The sequence below is a fragment of the Pholis gunnellus genome, assembly GCF_910591455.1.
Source record: "Pholis gunnellus genome assembly, chromosome: 13".
NCBI lineage: Eukaryota > Metazoa > Chordata > Actinopteri > Perciformes > Pholidae > Pholis > Pholis gunnellus.
The window spans coordinates 18,960,414-18,983,844 of NC_136540.1; the positions used below are offsets into that span (position 1 = coordinate 18,960,414).

At 43.6% G+C, this 23,431-nt stretch overlaps 1 protein-coding gene across 2 annotated transcripts; it reads right to left on the reverse strand.

The window, feature by feature from the left end:
- Positions 1-995: 995 nt before the first annotated feature.
- Positions 996-20,381, reverse strand: mlxipl (MLX interacting protein like). Of its 2 annotated transcripts, XM_079171337.1 has the most exons (17): positions 19,899-20,381; positions 18,530-18,636; positions 18,278-18,360; positions 18,030-18,119; positions 14,627-14,668; positions 11,489-11,663; positions 10,337-10,417; positions 7,924-8,075; positions 7,188-7,803; positions 7,005-7,078; positions 5,816-6,089; positions 5,397-5,512; positions 4,712-4,834; positions 4,429-4,556; positions 3,943-4,066; positions 1,680-1,809; positions 996-1,553 (listed from the first exon to the last, which is right to left on the reverse strand). In XM_079171337.1, exons 1-17 carry the CDS (start codon positions 20,249-20,251, stop codon positions 1,390-1,392), a joined length of 2,832 nt encoding a protein of 943 aa, XP_079027463.1. In that variant the 5' UTR covers positions 20,252-20,381; the 3' UTR covers positions 996-1,389. The 2 variants fall into 2 exon arrangements, with proteins under 2 accessions (XP_079027463.1, XP_079027464.1); XM_079171338.1 differs by lacking the exons at positions 996-1,553; positions 1,680-1,809; positions 3,943-4,066 and having other exon boundaries at positions 4,513-4,589.
- Positions 20,382-23,431: the final 3,050 nt, after the last annotated feature.

Here is a 23,431-nt window from a genome sequence, read left to right on the forward strand (position 1 = left end):
CACAGTATTTTCTGTGACTCGGGGGGAAGGGGGGGTCGGTGCTGATGTTGGACCGCGTCTTCGGTCCCTCCTTTTCGGCGTTAGCTAGCAGCCCCGCTGCCTCTGCTCGGCTTGTGGTGCTGAAGTGGACAGCGCACCGAAGAGATCTGGGAACAAAACCCCACCATACTGCGCCTCTCCCGGCCCGCCTACAGGCGCAGCGCCCGCTGTTGGACCGGAGGAGCACCTGCAGCCCACAACGAAATGGAGTCAAATGCACTGTGATAGCGTCACCTAGCGTGGTGAGTACGCCATGTTTCTGTGTAAACGACATTGTCCTTATCATGAGTAAGTGGTTCACTTACTATGTTATCATTTGGAAGGCGTATCCCTAAACCGGCTTCTTTAGCGGAATTAATTTCAACATGTCGCAGGAGGAAACGCGCAGGTGTACATAATTAAGCTACTGATGGATGAATTCCATTTAGCTGCAGTTCCAGGCTCCTGGTATTGTGCATGCTGGTTCACCGTCAATGCTCAATGGGCCAACTCGAATCGAACAGAGCCCTCTGTCATTAGGACCAGTTGTAGTCAAATGTCTGCTGTGATAAAGACCTGTATCAGTGTATTCAGGAATGTTCTTCTATAAACTGCATGCTGTGTCTTAGGTTTGGCGGTTGTGATGGTCAATGATTTATCCCAACAAAAAAAGAAAAATATTTAAGTAACAGTAGACGCATAGGCATTTGACACAACTCTTGAGTTAAGATGACTTTTGTCCTGATTCAAAGGAAATATGTTCCGTATTGTTCATTTTACTGGGGACTCTCTGGGCCGCCTTCAAGGAGCCCTGATGGTCTGCAAACTCCACTTTGAGAACCACTTAACTTTATATTCTGAAATACTAAATACTGCCTACTAAAGCTACTTGTTTTCTCTTACTGTATACTAGCACTGGTGTGTGATACCCAATACAGCGTGAGATAAGTACGAGGTGCAATAAGACATTGTATCGAGAAAATGTCCGCGATTGAAGACAATAATATATTACACACAAAAAAGACAACCTGGGATGTGAAAGGAATTGAGAATAAATGCAGTCAGCTGATGTTACCAAAGTATTTAAACAGAAATTGAAGCTATTCACAGTGACTGAACTTCATCTAAACTTTTTGCTTGTATAGTACAAGTATGTTATGCTTTTACAAGAATTTAAGCATGAATCACATATAGTTCCTAGGGAATACATTCTTTTTGCAGCTGGCGAGTTTTACTTGGAATGTGACTATGCATTATTAAAAGTCTGGGAGAGGAACGTCCAGTCTTTTTAAACCACTCCACAGGCTCTCCTCGGACTTGTGGTCTTCTGTCCGATTCCAGTTAAGTTTCCACTGAGTCTGTTCTTCTCGGTCACATGGGGTGCATATTGTCCCGAGTGGCGGGCTGTAAGGAGTGGGCCAGGGCAGCAGCGGGGTCGCCCTGGGTGACGGCGAGGGTGGCCTGCTCCGGCACCAGGCTGGGGTCTGTCAGGATGGCCGTGGTGGTACTCAGGATACGGAGTGAACTCAGAACCACTGAGGGGGACACGCAGGGAGACGACAAACACACATTATAGCCAGTGAGAAAGAACACTGGCGATAATACGGAGTAAGAAAACGGGTTCAGATGTGCGTGGAGTAAACAAGTTGTGCTGCACTCACTGGGTCTTAGGGCAGGCAGGGAACAGTGCTGGTCCATCCAGGACAGAGTGGATTGACACAAGTCCTCCACGCTGGCAGTGGACACCATTCCATTGTAGGACTCGAACAGCGGCTCGATGATGATGCTGAACTGATGCTGAGTTGAGGAAATAAGTCATTTGACACACTTAAGTTCTTGTTTTCCTAACGTTACTTAATTGATATTAAAGGAACAGCTCGCCCAAAATCAAAACTACATAGTTTTCCAAAAAAAAAAGAATTCCATTTGAAAAACTCAACGATATTTCATTCCGGAAATCATGACCCTCAAGAAAATCCACAGACCTTGTTGTGAGTAGTTTCATGTAGGAACTATTTCCTTTCTACCAAACCACGCCCACCAACCGTATCAGCTCGCTTGAAGGAGGCTCGATACTGCTGGCTCACCTCGCACCACTGAGCTAGCTAACGTTACAGCGCAGCGCAGCCCAGGAGGTCACCATTATTGTTGACATTAGCGTGAGCTCATCTCGTCCAGGCTTCCTTCTGCGCAGTGATACGGTTGGCTGGTGCCATTGAGAAAATAGTCAAAAACATGTCATAAATATAGTTTAATTTCTTAGAAAAACACACAAAAAAGGCAGCTGCAAATTCTTGGAACAGAAGCTGTAGTTTGTTTTAGCAAATGTCACTGGTAAATAGGGTATCTTTTGGGGAACTATTTTCAGCTGCGGATTAATACGCAATTAGTGTGCTAGTGAGTATTTACAGCAGGAGGACGTGTCTCTGATGAACTCAAAATAAACTAATGAAGGAACATGTCATCCAGTGCAACAGTGTGGCTCATGAGTTTGTAATACTGCATATCATTGTGTTTTAATGTAAATGTGTCCTGTCTAGATATGATATGTAAATAGAATATGGACTTGTACTCGTACAGTGCTTTTCTAGTCTTCTGACCACTCAAACCGCGTTAACACTACATGTCATTATTCACCCATTCACACCCTGATGGAGGGGCTGCCATGCAAGGTGCCACCTGCCCATCAGGACTAACTAACATTCACACCCATTCATACAGCAGGAACAGCCTGCGGGAGCAATTTGGGGTTAAGTGTCTTTCCCAAGGACACATCGACATGGACTAGCAGAGTCAGGGATCGAACTGCCGATCCTCTGAGTGAAGGGCGACCCTGCTCTACCATGTGTTTTAATGTAAATGTGTCCTGTTTGGATGCTACAGGATGTGTCTTACTGTATCTTTTTTTAATAAAAGGTTTTGCACGCACAAATTAAAGACATTTTTCTGCCATTTGCATGCAAAAAGTATTTTCTATGCCATTCTACAGTTTCTACAAATGGAGCTCTGTGCACAGAGGAATACGATATATCGGACTTGTTTGTAGGATCAATTTAATTGTTGTTGGTTTTGGTCTTTTCATGGGATTTGTTCACGGTAACAAGAATACATATTACAATATCGTCAGACTTACTCTTTAATGGAAACTTCAGTCACGACACTGCAAGTAGCTCATTATTTTGGAAACATCACTAAACTAGACAAAAAAACAGAATAAGTCACTTGCCATTGTTGAATAGCACAGTCACATATACGGTTAATGCTTCTATCTTGACTCTGCGTAAAGAGGAAAGATCCTCTTGGAGAACTTTATGTTTTGAATTCATTATATCAGCAGTTGGATACATGCACATCTCTTGAGGGAGCATAGAAAATACCTCAATATTCATGCAGAGAAAAACACCCTGAAGGTGTATTTGTGCAACACACAAAGATGATAAAATGGTAATCTAATCCTATGATCTTGCCTCCAAGATAAGGGAAGCAGTAAAGGATTGGGTGAGGAAAGAGTTATGGTTTAATATTGCTTTTTTTATGCAACTAGCATTTAGTTTATCTGCCTGATGACACTGAGACGCCCCAGATGAAGAATGTGCTTTGTGTGAATTTAAAAATAGACATCCTTCTCCGTTTCCTTCCAGATTGGCATAAGGCTCTGTGTAATTAGTTCATTTGGATTCAAAGGGTGTTGGGAACAAAACTAAATTTGACATTCCTTCCAATGTCTGAAGAAGCCGGTTTATGCTGCAAAGTACTGACACATAAGAACCCCACATAGGAATAGACGAGCACATTTAGTATCCGACACCGGATTTATATTCTAGTCACATTCTTTTTTGTTTTTTGTTTGAGTTTTTGTTGTGTTCGCGGCAGCGAGATGTTTTTAGTTAACCTCTGGTCAGATTCACATTCACAAAAGGATACGATCCAAAACTTCCAGTTTCGCAGCGTCTGTGCCTGGACGTACTCTCGGAACTTCTGCCTCATGTGGTCGAAGCGCTGCCGTGTGATGGGCACACCGGTGGCCGGCAGCTGCAGCTGGCACGCGCTGCATGAAGAGAAAACGCAGAGTCAGCAAAGCAGTGCGGCGCACCTTTGTATCAGCAGGGAAATACCAACATGTGATATTACCATCTTAAATCAGTAGTCAGGTACCAAAATGGGCATGGAAACAGTTATAACTTGATGTGATCATTCCCACTGTTCATATTGACCCTTTAGAAATCCTTTCCAAATGTTCAATGTGTCCTTTAAATTAAGTTCTAATATCACCCTGATGTAATGTTAAACAGAAATATCCACCCAATCCTAATGTATGTGCATACACTCCCATGCCTGCACACATTCATACATAACCATACATACACACACACACACACTAGGGAAGTCCAGCATGGCTAAAAGTCTCACTTGACAGCAGAGTTCAGGAGCTGGATCTCCTCTTTGAGTCTCTGAGCCTCCTCGTGCAGCTGAGCTCTCTCCTGCTGCATCTTACTGATGTACTCGGCAGTCTTCTGTAGTGTGGTGGCTTTGCTGATCTGTGCCAGCAGACGACAGGGATCACCACGTCACTGCCACAATTATTCACAAATTGCCAATATTTAGCTGTATTTACATCCATTTTTCCGGTTAAACTTTGCCCCTCCTCTCGTTGCTTCTCTCTCTAAAGCAGCTGCACGTCTGTTCACAGTACCTTTATGCTTGGCTGAGAACTGAGCGTTGTCACGAGGTTATGTAACGTGTCAAATCCCAGTTTGATGTTGAAGCGCCTCTTCTGCTCAGCCGAGATGTGAGTTATCCTTCTGGTCTCTGTTTGCTGCAGATAATGTATGCAGTGTAGAAATATGCACATCACATGTCACACCCAGATTGACGTGCTGGGTCAACAGTTTCCTGTTCACTTATTGAGCACTCATTGGGCAAGGACATGGTTTAATTTATATATATAATTATTGTCTATATATATATAAATATAAATGAATATATATATATATATATATATAAATATAAATATATATATAAATACATATATATAAAAATATACATATATATTAATACATATATAAACATACATTTATATAAATATATATATATAAATACATATATATATACATACATATATATATATATATATAAATACATATATATATATACATACATATATATATATATATATACATACATACATATATATAAATACATATATATATATACATATATATATATATAAATACATATATATATACATTTATATAAATACATATATATATACATATACACACATTTATATAAATACATATATATAAATATATACATTAAATGTCATGCTGTACAATGAAAACATAGATATGTAGATGAAATGAGACAGTATGTCCTACCTTACTTGATTCTATCTTTCCGTGTCCTGAGAAGCATGAGTGTGGGGACTCGGGGTTGGAGATTTTATCCAAAGGGTTTGGTGGCGATGTTTGGCCTGTACGTCCTGGAAAATTAACTAAAAGAAAGACAAACTGTAATATCTATTCATTACATTTGCAGGGAAATTAGATGACCTCTACTATTAAGGATGAAAGCTGCCAAAAACGAATACATTATTTGATTAATTATTTATGCAAGTATATATACTAAAATAATATAAAATATATATTTTATGGCCAGCAGAGTCATCATGAATCATCAGTGTCTCTGCAGAGCTCATATAGCCAGGCTTATTGTCTGAACATGTACATTTGACCATTGCAGCCACCTGACAAGTGTCAGTGTTCACTTCAGTGGTTCTGTAACATTGAGGGCATACCTGTTAGGCTGCTCCTATCCGCACCGTAGAGCTGGACGGGAGATAGTTTCTCGGTCTTGGGTATGAGGAGGGTTGAGCCGATGTTTGTGGAGGAGCCGTGGGCGAGCGGGGCGGACACGGCCAAGCCTCTGGAGATGCTGGCGTGGGGTCCGCTGTGACCCAGGGGGGCACTCTGGCAGTGCGGAGGCGTCAACACTGGGATCCCTGCCGGCCAACCGGCTCCATGCTGCAGCTGCGACGAAGCTCCTCCGACATGAGCACTGCTGCTTGACTGCTACACAACACACAAGTTAACCATATATTATACCATAACATATTACTATGCCATATCATAGATCCATGTCAGACCCCTGATGAACAAAATATACTCAAACTGTCAGAACAGAAATCCAAATGGACTTATTTGGAATTAAATGGACTTATCTCATATCTGTACAATTAATATGAAGCTACAGCCAGCGCCAGGTTAGCTTAGCATAGCACAAAGACAATGCACTACATACTCAATATCGTTCAAAATACTTTTAAGTGAATAAACAGCAGAATGTATCTTTTCACAGGCGCTGAGCTGTCATCACCACGTCACTTCCTGAGAGCCTGCTTGCCTGTTGGAGATGCGTAACCAGCGAGACACGTGCCGACCTCATGTGACCAAACGATGATTTGTGAGAATCATAAAGTCTGAATTACTTTAAACAATATAGTACGCCTAGAAAATTGAAGTCTCATACCTTAATTTAAGTTGAAACGTTATTGACGTAACAGCGCTGTCCATATTTCAATGGCGGACAGCATATAAATATATATACATATAAATATATATATTTATATATATATAAATATATTTATTTATTTATATGTATATACATATATACATATAAATAAATGCATGTTAGTGTTGAATTTCGGACGGAACCTGGGAACAAAGGTTTAACAGCTAGCCCAGCTTTGCCTGAAGATAATAAAATCTACCTCCGTGATGTTCACTAATTAATGCAGTCCTATCTTGTTTATTTAATCCGTACAAAACAAAAAAAACAGCTGGAGGAAGCCAATGTGCTGGCCAAGTTTGGCACAACATTCCCCTGTAAAAACCGCAATATGTTGTTCTTACATCTCAGTTATTGCACAAGCCAGTTTTCAACACAAATGAACACATTGCTCTTGAGATACTAAAGGACAGGCTCACCGAGGAGCTGGGCGATGATGACCTCTGACCCTTGGCTGTCACTAGAGACGTATCAAATCCCAGCGGTGGCTTCCCTGAAAGCACCAAAAAAAAAAACAAGAGTTTGCTCATTTTGTCTCACAGAAACATGATTCAGATTAATAACTGTTGTTAAAGATGGAACAAAAGACAGAACGGACTCACGTTCACGGGCGCTGGAGGAGAGCAGCTTGGCCAGGCAGCTAGTGGGTGTGGTCGCAGTGGACGGGGGGTTGGCCGGCGCCACAGAGGGGCCGACTGTTTTCACTCCTCCCGTCTTCTGCCTGTGCTTCCCTCTGACCCCCGTGACGGCCACCTGCTCCGGGACCGAGAAGCAGTGGGCCGCGGAGCATGGGGGCAGCGCTGTGTGGACCAGGTCGGACACGGTCTCCGGGTAACTGAGAGAGTGGCAGGGGGTCTGAGGGTACGTGTCCCCTGTGTGAGGGTAGCCAGGGGCCTGGTGGTGCACGGAGCCCTGGGCCCCCATGGTGGAGGCGGTGTGAGTGATGACCGTGGGGGTCACGCTGGTGGTTGTGTAGTAACCAAACTTGTGGCATGGCAGCGGGTACAGAAAGGGAATACTTGAAGAGGCCGGCTGCTCGATGCTGTTGGTGAACGCTATAGAAACAGCTGGATCGGGGTACGACTGATGTCCGTAGGGCATGGCGCCCGATATGATACTAGATGTGTGGTATTCACCGCAAACCTGGCCCTGACTGGTCTGGTCTGTCCGGGTATTGGATGAGGAGGGCTGAGGCAAACCGTCAGACGACAGATTGGGCTGCAAGAGAAAGACTCAGCCTACTTTACAGGTTAAACAACAGCACCGTCGGATTGGTAATGGAGTATTTCTGCAGAGGTGCATGCCACAAGCAGGAGGAGCCGTCTACACCGGCAGTACCTGAGCCAGCTGGGTGTCGAGGAGCAGCTGAGGAGTCGTCCCCACAGAGGAGGGAAGCAGAGCAAACGCTGTGCTGGGCGAGCTCTCAAAATAGCCCCAGTCAGCAAAAACAGTCTGCTCAGTGGGCTGGCCCCGGTAGTTCATAAAGATATCTGGGAAAAGCGCACACACACACACACACACACAGACTGTCAAGTATGAAGAAACTTTGAGCATTGATTCAGATGGAACGAGCCCAAATCTACAAATGTAATAGTACTTTTAAATTAACACAACAGAGCACATGCAGCCACCTCATGGTGTCTTCTAATGGAAATATAATTATAATAATTATAATGTTGATGGTGACATGTTATTAGTATAAGTATTGTTATTATTAATATTATTATTATAGTATCATTGTTATTATCAATTTGTTTCGTGTGGCACCTTTCATACAAAACAAAGTGCTTTGCAATAAGGGGAAATAGACTGAATGAAAAAAGAAATAGGGATATATTTATCCCAGTTATAAAGTGTCAGTCTGCAGTTTGATATCACATTTCACGACAATCGAGCAACAAAACGGAAAATAAAAACACCCGCAGCGCCAGAACATCACACAGAGAGTCACCGTCCAAAACACAGCGAGGCGCTCTGTGTGCGTGGTTGGTCATTCAAGGTATTCGCGCCGGATCTGTCAGGTCACATATTTTTGGAGTCAGGCTGGCAACTGAATGTGCCGAGCTGCCATCTGTGATTAAAACTATTTCAAAGAGGAGACAAATATTAACTCACTCGCTTCAGTCAAAAGAACTTTGTTTTCGGCTTGTTGGAGCAATCCAACATGACACAACCTCTGTAAGGCACAAGTCAAATCTGAAAATACATACCGGTGTTTCTGGTTTCACCTCAGTAAGGAGAATCCACCGGCATGCCTCACAAAAGTCCTCCGTGTTTCCATTTCAGAGAAGTACTGGACTGAACCGCGTCGCTCTGACGGGCGGACGCTCGCGAGCTCCCTGGGTCTTGTGACCAACAGAGAGGCGGACAGCTGATCCCACAGGACCCGGCCAACGCTGTGAGAACAAACAGCTACACACACACACACACACAATGTGTTCCAGCAGCGGCACTGGTTGTCTGTGGGTTACAAAGGCTGACTTTGTAGCCACAGGGCCGCTTCACCGAAAGCCACACGAAGGGGGCCAAAACAACCGCAGGCAGCAAGGGGCTAAACTGCGACCTGCTCCTCTGCTCTCTGTGCCTCCCTGCGGGCTAGACGTTCGGCAAGCACACCTTTCCAAGGTTACCTGTAGAGTGTTTGACCTCTGGTAGCCCTAGCCGTGTTCCTATAAGCGGGTCCCATAGACTGTAGGCTATGTAAGAAGTGGACGTCGTCGCCGTGGCGTCACACGTTGGTTTGTAGACTTTGGATTTTGAAGCCTGGAGTTCCGTATTTTGGCCGTCGCCATCTTGGTTTTTTTTTGCAACCAGTTGTGACACGAGAGGGTGGAGCTAAGTACAACCGATCGCACTGTGAAAGGGTTAAAGTAGCAAGACGAAAACACGGACAACTCCCAGACTGTACAACTTTTTGAGACTCTGAGGTTTTCACCTGGTGGTTCCCCGATTTGTTTGTGTCTGACACGAGGACGCACATGTCCAACCAATTTATGTCACACTATTCCACTGACCTACAAGTGGTGGAAACACGCCAAGATGTGCAGCAATAAATATCTGTCTCTTCAGCTGCTAAATACTGCGCTGCATTCACCAGCTAGTCCCCAACTGTGTCCGTCTGCTGTTTGGTGCTGAGCAGCTAGTGTACAATGTGTTTATCAAAGCTTGATGGCTGAAAACATCCGCCTGCTATTCATCGTTATTATGAAAATATTGATTATAGACGCTTTAATAAAAAAATCTGAATTTCTTGCACACCATCTCCCTGTCCATCCCTTTATTCCCTGGCCTCATAGCCAGCGCCAGAGCCAAGGGTGGGTGTTAAATACATCCTCTTCCACTTCCCCATTCTCCTCGCTCAACCCTGCCTTTGACCCTCCTCCAACCTCTGAGGAACATTACTGCAGATAAACAAAGGAGGGTCACTCGAGAACAGATTTCTTTTTTCTTTGACGCATCAACAATAAATCAGATATGTCATGTGAAAAAACGATCTGCAATTGAATCTTAAATTCAGCTTTAAAGACTTAATATTAGTACACTTTTATTTTGCATTGTGTCTGAGTAATGAACATGTGAATCAGGATGAGTGCTGCGGATTGTAGCCCGTCAGAAATGTCATTAAAGTTAAAGATTAATGACTTGAAAACCATCGATACTTCTTACCAGGATCTTCTTAAACAATATTGATCTGCTGCCATACAATGACAGCATGTTAAGATGACAGACAGACAGTAGTAGTAGAGAGTACCTGGTATATCCATGAAATCATCCAGGTTGGGCTGCAGCGGAGTCAGACCTGGCTGGATTATATCAGCATTGCTGGTGTACGCTGAGGACGAAGAGAACATCATATCAGACATGAGAAACAGAGAAATGTGAGTGAGTGCATCTGTTAATAGTCCGCCTTATGGTGTGTGCTTTTTTTTTTTCTTTCATCATAGAGGATTTCCTTATTTGCAGGGTGGGTTCCTTTGGCTGACCCATGTGACCCATCAGCTGCACCAAATGACAAAACTGAGGTCAAATATTAAAGCCTCTTGACTAAAATGTCGATAACATAAAAGTAATAATTCATTTCAGGAAATTAATGCGTTCAATAGCACCCTACAGCCAGCAGCCGGTTAGCTTAGCTTAGCATAAAGTCTGAGACACACCTAGCCGGGCTCTGTCTGTTTGTTTGCAGATGTACTGAACGCCTCCAGTGTTGATCAGTGAGCTTTTGAGTGGCTGGCAGGCAGATTCTGTCACTCACTGGACAGAGCCAGGCTAACTGCATCACCCCCGTTTCCAGTCTTTATGCTAAGCTAAGCTAAACGGCTGCCGGCTGTAGCTTCATATTGAACGGACAGACACGAGAGTGGTATCGATCTTCCCGATCTAACTCTCAGCAAGAAAGCAAATATTTTGGGGATTTCCCAAAATGTCAAACTTTGCCTTTAAATGCTCATGACTAAATAAGCAACAATTGTATTGTTACATCCTGATTGGTGCATGGAAGTACGTCATATCTTTCCATGGAGTCCATGTCAAACCAGTGAGAAGAGCACAGAGAGAAACACCTTGTACAAAAATATCTTGTGAAAAAAATGAAACGGTTCAAACAGTCAGAACATGAATTACATCTCACTATATTACATGACATATAGACATACATACATACGTAGTTGATCTAACCTTAAGTCTGTCCTCTAGGCATAAAGCAGCTAGGTTTCATGAGTTATTTGATGAAAAACATTTTGAATAAATACAATTTATTTTTCAGCCAAACGATGCATCCAAATGATGAATGCCCAATGAAAAGAAAGACATGTTTTGATGTCGTCATGCAGCTCAAAGGCCACCAGTTGTCCATAATCTGGTCACAGCTGAAGGTGACTCTGAAGATGTGCTGACTACTCACTGTCGTGTCGGTCACCGGCCCAGGCACACGGCTTCTGTGTCATGGTGAACAGGGTGTCGGAGATGTCGGACAGGAGGCAGTCCAGGTCAAACATGTGGACCTCCACCGGCGCAGCCTCAGGCTCCTGGTACATCTGATTGGACCATTTCTCCAGCTTGGCCTGGCAGATCTGACCCTGGAGCACATCAGCCAGAGATCCAAACATAGGATCAACTTCTAGTGACAAGCCAATCACTGATCTATCCATCAGAGGGCTCCCTACAAATAGGACTGAAAAGGCAAAGTGATGCATTGATGGAGTTTGGTCCTCGCACCCACCTGTCCATGTCCAGCATATGGTGTTGTGTATAAAAAGAGTGAAAGATTAACTAGCTCTTAAGAATATGTCAATGCCAACTCGCTGAAACACAATTTACATCCACTTACACAAAACAAAAACACATATAGTTGTATCTCTTCCACTATCCCATCTAATTTCCAGACATTTAATGCCCATTCTCTTCTCAGTGAAACACTCACAGAAGATGAAGCTCCAGACCGGTCCTCTTTCCCCTTCGTTGCTTCACCCTCTTCTTGTCTTTACCCTCCACTTCTAACTCCGACACCACATATATAGGGAAGCCTAGATTGAGCCGGAAACTGTTTTGATTACGTCTAAGCACACGACATCCCTTCTTATAATTTATTCATTTACCTCTCAATTTGTTTTTCTTTGAGCGAGAGTGTGTGCAAGTAGGAAAAAAGCACTTTTGACATATTGTTCAAAAACACTAGCCTCTTAGAGGTTATCATTATGTTGGCTTTGTTCATTTCGTCATTTTGATGTCTCACCGTTTCAATGAGAGCAGCAGCCTTTTGTCCCTGACCTAATTCTGGCGGACACACTCACGTGCGAGCAAACAGCGAGACCCGAGGCCCCCAACCAACACAAACTGCTGCTGCCTCGGTTAAAGAATAAATTAGACATGTATGCAGCCATCACTTCCGATGGCCATTATTTACTTTTTGTTTCCGTTGAGGTGTTTCCTGCAACAAATGGAAAAGAAATAAAATGTGCAAAAGTCAGGTAATAAAAATGAGATGAAACTAAAGATACAGACTGTTGATGCAGACCATCTCTTCCTTTTGTCTTGAGTGAAGCTATTTCGTCTCTCATACAGAGTATAGGATAAGATAGGATCAAGACTAGTGGTGCGGATACACTATTGACTGTACAAGACTGTTCTTTAGCACAGGGGTGCTTTGCGCTAAATGCTAACACCGGCATGCTAATATGCTCACAGTAACGCTAATATGTTAATATTTGTTTAGCAGGTAATATTTACCATCACAAGCATTCACCATCTCAGGGTATTAGCATGCTAATATTTGATAACAAGACGTAAACACAATTACAGCTGAGTTTAAAGGCAATGTTGAGATTTGCCAAATAGTGGCACGAGAGGAAAAGGCTGTGGATCATCAAAGTCATTAGAATGCATCCTCTATAGGACGAGGGCAATCCATCCAATAGGGTTGTTGAGATAATTCAGTCTGAGGTGGACTGACCAACATCCCTAGGATCACACCGCTTTTGTGGCTAAAGAAACATTGTAATATTATATCTAAATCAAAGAACAGACTTCTCATTGGTCATGACAGTTTTTTGTTTCTTTTTGGAACCAGGGACCCCTTTCAGGTGAGAAATCCTTCCAAGGACCCCCTCATAATCATAACCCCGACGAAGCTTAGTATAGTATTTGTATTCTTCAATGCCATTGGATCTATTTGTCTTCTAAACCTTTTCGATGGTACTGTTTCATGGTGAGAAACAAACTTTACTTCACTTTTGAAAAGAGGGTCATTTCGTTCAAATTGCATTTGGACTCAACTTGAGAGTATCTATACGTTTCAAGTAATTTACCTTAAAAGATCAGAAAAATGAAGACTGGCATAGTCCTAATACATCCAGAAAAATAAAAATGACGAGTCTAAAGCTGACTTTAAGTGAGTGCTTCAACTTTAAAATAATTACCGTATTGCTCCTTATCCAAATGACTAGCTGCCCTGTCTTTATTTATGACCTGATTTGGTAACTTGGCAGGACTTTGTTTCGCTCTGTTTGACTTAGCTTTAAAACGAGGACTGATAGTGTAGTATGTAATATGCTGCACAGCGCAAATTAGAGAGAATTTAGATTGGGGCTTTGAGAGCTGAGAAACCCTGTTTTAAAGAACATGAAATATTACAAAACCCTGGGTTTTACTCTGGTGTTTTTCCCCAGCCACTGGATGTAATCTGTCAGGAGAAAGGCGAGATAACGCTTTGGGAAAACAAGAGCATACAAACCTGGTTTAGTGATCTTTGACAGGTCAACTTTGTGCTGATATGTGCCCTTTGAAATGCCGCACAATACATTCACAGTTTGGGCTCCAGACAAACAGATATTATCTTTGACCTGAGTTAATACCTGGGCTTCCAATGACACGGTAGATCTAAGGATGATGATGCCACAGGTGAATGTAGCGGGACGAGACAGCCACCCAGTGGGCCGTTACTTGCGAGTGCACATGTCACATTCTCATGTGAATACTATCATGAATGAGGTGCTTACCCCAGGGTCTGATCTTCTGTTTGTTTGTGTCACAGTGACGTCGCCGTCTCACTCGCTGCCCCTCCGCCCGCTCAACTTTTATAAAGCGCTGCTGGAAGTAGGTCAGATTTGATTAAGTGACATTAAGTTCTGCAGCTATTTCACTTGAATGAAGATGAAGCCTAAAGGGGTGTTCGAGGTATTGTCGCTGCTTGCAATCAATATGTGTCAATTGGCTGCAAAGGCCGGGCCATGACGCAAGTTGTTTTGCACGTTTCTTTTTTTTCTTCTTTTTGTTTTCATCCCCTTTGTCTCTGCCGTCAACGGAGGGAGGCTATATCCACGTGTTAAAAATAGCCGCATGGAGGACTTTGATGGTCATATGTTGAGCTGCAGCTGCATTCAAAAGTAAACACTGCTAGAAGGTCACCAACACACACGCGCTGAGGACTTGCTCAGTCGGCCAACTTCAGTTTTTTAGGAGTCAAAATCAATATGTTTGTCTGGCGTTGGTCCAAAACCTACAGCAGGTACCGGAATAATGTTAAAGCAGGGCTTTGTCATACCTCTTGTAGCATTGATAGAATATCATCCTTCTTTGTCTGAAGCTGCAAAAGAAAAGAAAAGAAAAGAAAAAGTGTAAAGTTTGACTCGGTAACAAGATTAAGAGTCTACATCCTGCTGATATAATACTTATCATGTTCCTCATCTTAGTTTAGCATATTAGCATGCTACCATTTGCTAATTAGCAGTTGCAGCTGAGGCTAATCTGAATGTCTTTAGTAGTATTGGACAGAATTATGTTTCTGACTTGAAGTCATAACAATTCATCTTAATAAGGGGAATGTGAATGAATTTCTGTTCCAAAAGTCATGGAAATCTACCCAAACCTTGTTGAGACATTTCACTCAAAACCACAAATGTGACCTCAAAGTTAGTAGGATATATCATGTGGGAACCATGAACATTTATGCAATGCTAAGCTGTTATCCATCCAGTAGGTAGATGTAGAGATATTTGTTAGGATAAGTGAAACCTTTGACCTGCTGGTGGCACTAATAGAAACGTCAGGAAGATCATCAGAATTCATCCTCTTGGGACCTCGAAAATAGGTAGCTAATATTGTGTCAGTACATCCAATAACGTCAATATATTTCGGATCTGAACCACAAATGTCAACCAGCACGTGGATCTAGCAGAAAAGTCAGGGAGTCTCTAAAGACAGTAGGATTCCTCCTCTGAGGACAATGAATGCCTCGTCAAAATGTCATGTCAATCTAACCAACAGTTGAGGTACAAGTAAAAAATCGGCAACACCACAAGGATTGAAACACGAGTAATTAGAAGTGTTGAGCCTCGACTAAAGAAAGTCAATGGAGGGGCAGATGTGATAGAGGGGGAGGCTGTACCACAGTCTAGTGGCTGCAACGGCAAAGGTGCGGTGACCCCTGAGCTTAAAGAGACACTTCACCCCAAAATCAAAAATAGAGAAGGGTCATGATTTCTCCAAATCTATTTTTTTGCCGCTTTGAGCACCACAACCCGAGTGGCATCTAGTCCCATTATCAGTGGTGGGCCGTGCATTTTATACCTGGGCCTTCAGTGCTGTCCTTCTACAGTTGAACCACCTCCTAATAACCTCATTATGGGGTTATTATGGGCTACGGGTTATTATTTGTTTCTAGGGGTATAACAATACACATATTCGTATTAAACCGTTGGGTACGAGGCTTACAAACCGAACGATACGTTTGAATAATACGAGTGCATTTGGAAAAGGCCGAAGCTTAAATCGTGGGAAATATAAGGTTTTCGGTGTACCCTGGTACATCGTGCAGCTCAGTTCCAGTAAGAGGTCCTCCTGCGAACGTGTTCGTTGAGTTGTAGATCCTCTCTGGTCTCTCCAAAAGTTTTCAAAAGCACCGTAGCTTGTAAGTGTCCTGTTGTGCTATGGTGTCATGTTGCTGCCTTGGTTAGCCAATTCAGGTTAGCGTAGTGTAGCTCCAAAGAGCTCCAAACACCAAGACGCTCAGTTGCAAAAGTCCTTTACCACCTCTGCACTACCAAATGTTATGAAGAATGATCAGGGAACACATTTTCTCTCCAAGGCCTTTAAACAGATGTTGCAGTCCTTGGGTGTTTCCCACTCGGTGTTTAGCTCTTATCATCCAGAGTCACACGGTGCACTCGAGCGAAGGCACCAGACTCTGAAGTCTAAGCTAAGAAAGTACTGTTAGGACACCGGGAAGGACTGGGAGGAGGGCGTGCCGTATGTTATCTTTGCCATTCGAGATGTGAAGCAAGAATCCCTTGGGTTCATTCCTTCTTAACTTGATTTTGGTCACGAAGTGTGTGGCCCGTTAAAAGTGTTTAAGGAAAAGTTGCTGTCTGAGTCTACTCCCAAGACTGACGTGGTGAAGTTTGTTTCCCTGTGTCCAGAGCGTTTGCAGCGTGCGTCCATGTTGGCGAGGGAAGCCCTTTGATGAAACAGCTGTTGAGCGAAAGTTAAAGCCTGGTGATAAAGTGCTATTTCTGTCACACCTGACTGGTTCTGCCCTCTCTGCCCCGTTGTTCAGGTCCTTATGTGGTGGAAAGAAAAGTGTCCCACACCAACCACGTCATTCGCACACGTGAGCGCAGCACATACAAGGAGTTTTACATGGTGGATGGTGCATAACGTTAAACAATCAACACAGTGCAAAAAATATAAAATATTAAAATGTACAATAAAATATACAGACAAACAGATAACAGTACTTTAAACAAGGGTAATTTAAACGTGTCAAGTGTATTTAAATATGAAGGGATGTGCAGGGGAGTGTATCGGTAGGAAATTGTCCTGGGGATGACAGAGTCAGCGGGGGTCCCGGGCTTTGTTGATGAACCCAACTGCAGATGGGAAAAAACTGTGGCGTGAGGTCTTGGTCTCCTGCCAGATGGAAGGTCTGCTCTCAACTTCTCGCGTCCTCTTAAACTTGAAGTTGATGCTTCTGCTTCTGGAGCCGGTGCTGTGCTGTTGCAAGAGGGCGAGAGAGATGTGTGCCATCCTGTGTGCTACTTCTCTGTGCAGTTCAAGCCCCACCAGCTGAACTACTCCACCATTGAGAAGGAGGCGTTAGCCATGCTGTCATCCCTTTCTTACTGTATGTGGGCTCCAGTTCATCGCCGGTGACTGTGTACCCCCGATCACAACCCTCTTGTCTTCCTGGCCCAGATGCACAATCATAACCAGCGGTTGATGCGTTGGGCCCTGCTAGTGCAAGGGTTTAACATCGAGATAAAGCACAAGAAGGGGGCAGACAATGTAGTGGCTGATGCTCTGTCCCGTGGGTAAGATTTGTGTTGTTTTCATGTAAATTCATGTGAGGTGTATTACGTGGGTTGGTTGTGTCCAAACGGTGGTTTGGTCTTTAGGGAGTGGGTTTTACATGCCGTGTTTTCTCTGTGCCCTCTCTATCCCACCCCCAGTGTCCCTTCAGGTGCCGCCCTTTTCCCTGCCTGCCAGCTGCAGCGCGTGAGTGAACACGGCTGTTCTCAATCGCTGGTTAGTGCCAGGGTGGATAAGAGTCTGGGAGATCCAGACCGATAGAGACCCCGCCGGTGATCCATGTGTGGCAGCAGCCAAACTGTGTGTGTTGGTGTGTTAGGTCTCCTCCGTTCTAGTGTGTGCGCCAAGTGTCAATGGTCTGACCCACTAGTGCGATTCCTAGCATGGCGTTTTTGAGTTGCTTTATTATTGCTGTGGTTTAGCGTCGCTTTCCTTTTAAGAAAGTAGTTTTCAGTTGTTGCCTTTGTGAGCAGTTTCAGTTGCTTGTTAATAAATCATTTTCTTGTTTATTCACACGTTGCCCGTGATTCTTTTCCCCTGGGTTATTTACTTTGTTACTCCCTTCATCCCCTAAACCTTAATCGGGGAACGTAACACTATACAAGAGATGAAATATGTGTTCTAAAAAAAAAAGTGCTCACCCTCTTCTTATAGTAAATCCTCCACTTGTGATACTCCTTGATCACCACCTCGATCCTTCGCTTCCAGTAGCTGCCCTCTAATACAATTGCCTGTTGATGATGCAGAAATACCGAGCATAAGACTTACATGACCAAACTCATCAGAGTATAAATACAAATGTTTTATTTACTGAATTGGGAAGCCAGCTTGTGCTTCAACGGGCCAATTTGATTCAAAAATGCATTTCCCTGCGACGCAAGTCACTCACTTCAGGTTTCCGATGGGAATCGGACTCCGAGCCCTCCAGCGGTGTGACGAACCCGCACACTGAGCTCTTCCTCTTCTCCACATCTAAACACAGCACATACAGAGCAACAACATCAACACGTTTCTAGCCGTTTGAACCGAAAAAAGACGTCTTCATGTTCGACTCATTTATTTCTCGTCATTAATTAGCTCTTAGCTTTTGACTTTCTTGTCAAGCACTTTCTGTTGCGGAGGTGAAGAGTGGTGGACTCACACTGAATGAACCAAGCTCTCCAGATCGCATTGTTCAGACGGATCTTATCTCTCCACAGCAACCGCAGACCCTTAAAAGACTTCCACTTGGGGGAGACTATCTTACCGCTGCAAACAAAACACACAATCAATCTGAAAATAGGCAATTTGTTAAGATGGAAAATGGGCAATGTTCACTGCACTGCTATTCCTCCCTTGTTAAAAACAGTGAGAGAGGGACAGACACTATTTTCCACTTCAGAATAAAGTGGAAAATATTCAGTAGCCTCACCGCCTCACCCCTTGGTAGAAACCTGTCCTGGTTTTGACTAATAGGTCCCAATCAGTTGGTTCACTGGTACACTGTCAGGCTGTTTGCACTTTTTTTCAGCGTCTCTCAGCCTGCTGAGTGCTGAGAAAGAGGCCTCCTAATGCGAGGTGCTCTGGGAGTTGCTAGGAAGCCTGGGGAATCAATTTCAACATGCTTTTAATGGAGTGACAGCGCTGCATGTCACACACTCCGAAACCAGCGGAGACAGCATTATTGCTGGAGGCGACCAAAGGACCAATTAGCATCAGTCTGGTTAACGACAAATGTGCAGCAGAGCAAGTAAGTAAGTAAGTATTGTGGTCTGTTGATAACCACCCCTGGCTCTGGTTTTATTGTGCAACAATCATCAAACTATAAAAAAAAAAAAACTGGCAGGAAACTATCTTCTTTAGGCCAAAGGTTGATGGCAACTCTTTTGAACAAGTTGTCAACAATAAGGACTTAACTTTCCCAAGCGCACATCTTTCAAATCAGAAAAACAAACAAACGTGCTCTTTAAAAATAGCAGGGGAAGATATGAATGCACATGTGGGTGTTTACATGTCTGTTTGACTTGTATGTAATACATTATAATAATAATAAACACATATTCTGAGCATGGTTTCAGGAGCGTCTCTTCTTTCCCTCAGTTGCACTGTAATATTTTCCAGAGCTGCCAACTACAATCAAAGTCCAGCTTTCCAAGCTGTTGCACAAGGGACAGTGAAGCCCCTCTACCAACACATCTGCACGCTAACTATGAGTTTTAAAAAGGGAAACATGTTGAAACACATATATACGCGGAGCTCTTAGTCTACACAGTAGGCAGTTTTTGGCTCACAATAAAACATAGTAAATGATGAACTAAAGAGGGAGATCACTGCAGGGAGGGGAGGACATTTCAATTATAGCCTGCAAGGTCGGCTACAATATGCAAACGACTGCTTTCTAAGATCTCCCTTTTATACAAATCATGTATCTACAGTGACAGATTACCTGAAATAAAGGGGATACAAGTGGGAGTAAGTAGTAAGAGCAGCTGAACTGATCTCCGGGCCCTGACTGGAAGGAAGGGACCCACCTGTAGGCCAGGGACATGCAGTCGAACAGGCGGTTCAGAGTTGGGTCGATGCTCAGGCTCCCGGAGCTCAGCGGGCCGTACCGGTACGTCTGGCACCACGTCCTGTTCACCGTGTCGAAGTCGTATCTCGTGGCGCCGCCGCTCTTCCTCCCGCGCGACGCGGAGTCGCTGTGGGGGGACGACACCATGAAGTGCCCGCTGTGGATCACCTGGCTGCACGGGAAGGAGCCCGCGGGCGGCCCGGCGCCAAAGACCACTCGGACGGGTCCACCGTCCGCCTCCGAGTCCGAGTCCGAGGAGTTGTGGAGCTGCTGGCTCCGTCCGGCCGAACAAACTCTCCCTTTGCCCGCCATGGCGCGTTGTCGTTCGTGGCGTCGACTGACTGTGAACTTTCCCCTCAGCTGACTCCCCCCGTCTTCCTCACGCGCTCGCTAATAGCACCGAGTCCCCTCATCTGTCAGCTGAGAGACAAGTGTCTCCGTCAACAGCACAGCTCTGGACAATGTGTGTGTGTGGACTGTTGTGTAAGAGCAGCATGTGCTATCGTTGTGTCAACTTCCTTTGGAGGTAAAGTCCTTCTTTCCGTCAATCACTGAAGACGGTAATTATTAATAGAGCCATCTCAATAGGAAATGCCATTATTATGATGTTCTGAGATCTTCTGACCTTTTGCTTATGTAATACTTCAGGTTTATTCAGTTAGAATTAAATATAAAATCATAGTCTTATAGTCTGTTAATAAAGTAGTTACATCGGCTATTCTTACTGTATCTAGGACCATTAGAATTTCAAATATTTGAAAAGTACCATAAAATATATATATATACTTCTTAATATATAATATATACACACTCACAGGCCACTTTATTAGGTACACCTTGCTTGTACCGGGTTGGACCCCCTTTTGCCTTCAGAACTGCCTTCATTCGTAGCATCAACACAGTGTTGGAAACATTCCTCACAGATTTTGGTCCATAGACTTGATAGCATCACGCAGTTGCTGCAGATTTGTCGGCTGCTCATCCATGATGCGAATCTCCCGTTCCACCACGTCCCAAAGGTGCTCTATTGGATTGAGATGTGGTGACTGTCGAGGCCATTGGAGTACAGTGAACTCATCGCCACGTTCAAGAAACCAGTTTGAGATGATTTGAGCTTTGTGACATGCTGCATTATCCTGCTGGAAGTAGCCATCAGAAGATGGGTCCACTGTGGTCATAAAGGGATGGACATGGTCAACAATACTACTAAACGATGCTCAATTGGTACTAAGGGGCCCAAAGTGTGCAGCCTGAACCGTTGATACAAGGCCGGATGGAACCACGCTTTCATGTTGTTTACGCCAAATTCTGACCCTACCATCTGAATGTCACAGCTGAAATCGAGACTCATCAGACCAGGCAACGTTTTTCCAATCTTGTAGTGTCCAATGTTGGTGAGTCTGTGCGAATTGTAGCCTCAGTTTCCTGTTGTTAGCTGACAGGAGTGGCACCCGGTGTGGTCTTCTGCTGCTGTAGCCCGTCTGCTTCAAGGTTCCACGTGTTGTGCGTTCAGGGATGGTATTCTGCACACCTTGGTTGTAACGAGTGGTGATTTGAGTTCCTGTTGCCTTTCTATCATCTCGACCCACTCTGCCCATTCTCCTCTGACCTCTGACATCAACAAGGCATTTTCGTCCACACAACTGCCGCTCACTGGATATTTTCTCTTTTTCGGACCGTTCTCTGTAAACCCTAGAGATGGTTGTGCGTGAAAATCCCAGTAGGTCAGCAGTTTTTTTAAATAATCAGACCAGCCCGTTTCTTCCCCATTCTGATACTCGGTTTGAACCTCAGTAAGTCGTCTTCACCACGTCTAGATGCCTAAATGCATTGAGTTGCTGCCATGTGATTGGCTGATTAGCTATTTGTGTTAACAAGCAATTTAACTAATTGAATTAATAAAGTGGCCGGTGAGTGTACATATATATATATATGTATAATTTATATTCCTAAATGTATGTAACCTTAATATGAGGCGTGACTTATTTAAACCAAGTGAGAATCTTCAGGAGTCTGTTACAAAATGTCTTCAATGTGTAAACGTGGATGCTTAACACACACTGATGTCATATGAAGTTGACCTTTTGGATGTAAAATGTCATCATTTTATCCTATTAGACATTTGTGTTAAATGTTGCCATAAATTGCATATGAATTCTTGAGTTATGGCCAAAAAAAAACGTATTGGTCACGGTGACCTTGACCTTTGACCTCCGGAATCTACTCAGAGAATGTTTGAATCAACTTTGAAGAAATTGCCTCCATGTGATGTTGAGATTTACTAGAATTGGACGGAATGACGTGAACACACGGCTGTCACCAGAGCAGAAGCACGACATCTTAACATGAAGAGTTCAGAAGACTATGTACTGCTTTTGTGATCAATCACATACACAATGGTACTTTACACATCTGATCCAAGTCTGGAGTTGTGCACTGATTCTGTGCTGTGCAACTCATCCTTTCCTTTTGTACTTTTAGCCGGGATTAGCAGAGAAATATTACAAATTGAACATTCAGAGAGGATTCGGGCCTGCCTTCAGTGGTTTAACACCTGCAGATATTCATCTTTTATTCAAGCTTAGACTTGGTTTAAAACCTCTTGGACCCGAGCGAGCCCCATTTGGGGTTTACGAGATTTTTAATCGAAGAGAGCGTCGTAGAAATTAAAGTTCTTAAAGACATTAAAAAAAGAAATTACATTTTTTTTTTTTTTTTTTTATCGAAAAAAGTCACCTTAATGTAATCACGTTAACCATTTTACACACTACAAACACCATTATAAACTATTCTACTAACTAACTAAGAAGATTCGCCACAATATCGCCACAGCCGGCAAGACAACAACTCAGAGAATGCTTCGTGAATCTCGGGCATAGCATCTTACCCGGCAAATCACACCGCTAACAACATTAGCATTCCACACAGAGTTCAACGGTAGCTTCCAAATTACTCTCCGTCAAAGCGTTCAGGAGTTACAGCCAACAAGCCACAGAAAGCACAACTCCCACACTGCGAAAATATTATAACTGTATCATACCTTGAGACGGTTTTGAGGGCCAAAACGGTGAAATCCGCAATTATTCCTTATTAGTAATGTGTTCGTCTGCTCAGTAGGTACGTCTGGAACTTAAAATGGAGTTTCTCCATTCATCTGAGCCAAAATGGTGGTCAGAATGCCGGCGGCGAATCATACAGGGGCTTGGGGCTTGGGGGCTGACCGCTGCACGGTTTTGGAGTTTTATTGGCTCAAACTTCTGTCAATCACTTCATGAAACACACGAGTGTGTTCGTTTTGAGCACCTGGATCTAATGAGATGTCACATGACAAGATCCACCAACCACAGGCTGAGCAAGGGCTCCAGACAAACAGACAGAGACATCCAGGAGAGATATGACACGTCAAAATGGGTCAAAATGGGTCAAAATGGGTCAAAATGGGTCAGAATTATGCCAAAATGATGCCAAACAGCTCTGTTAGGATAGATTGTA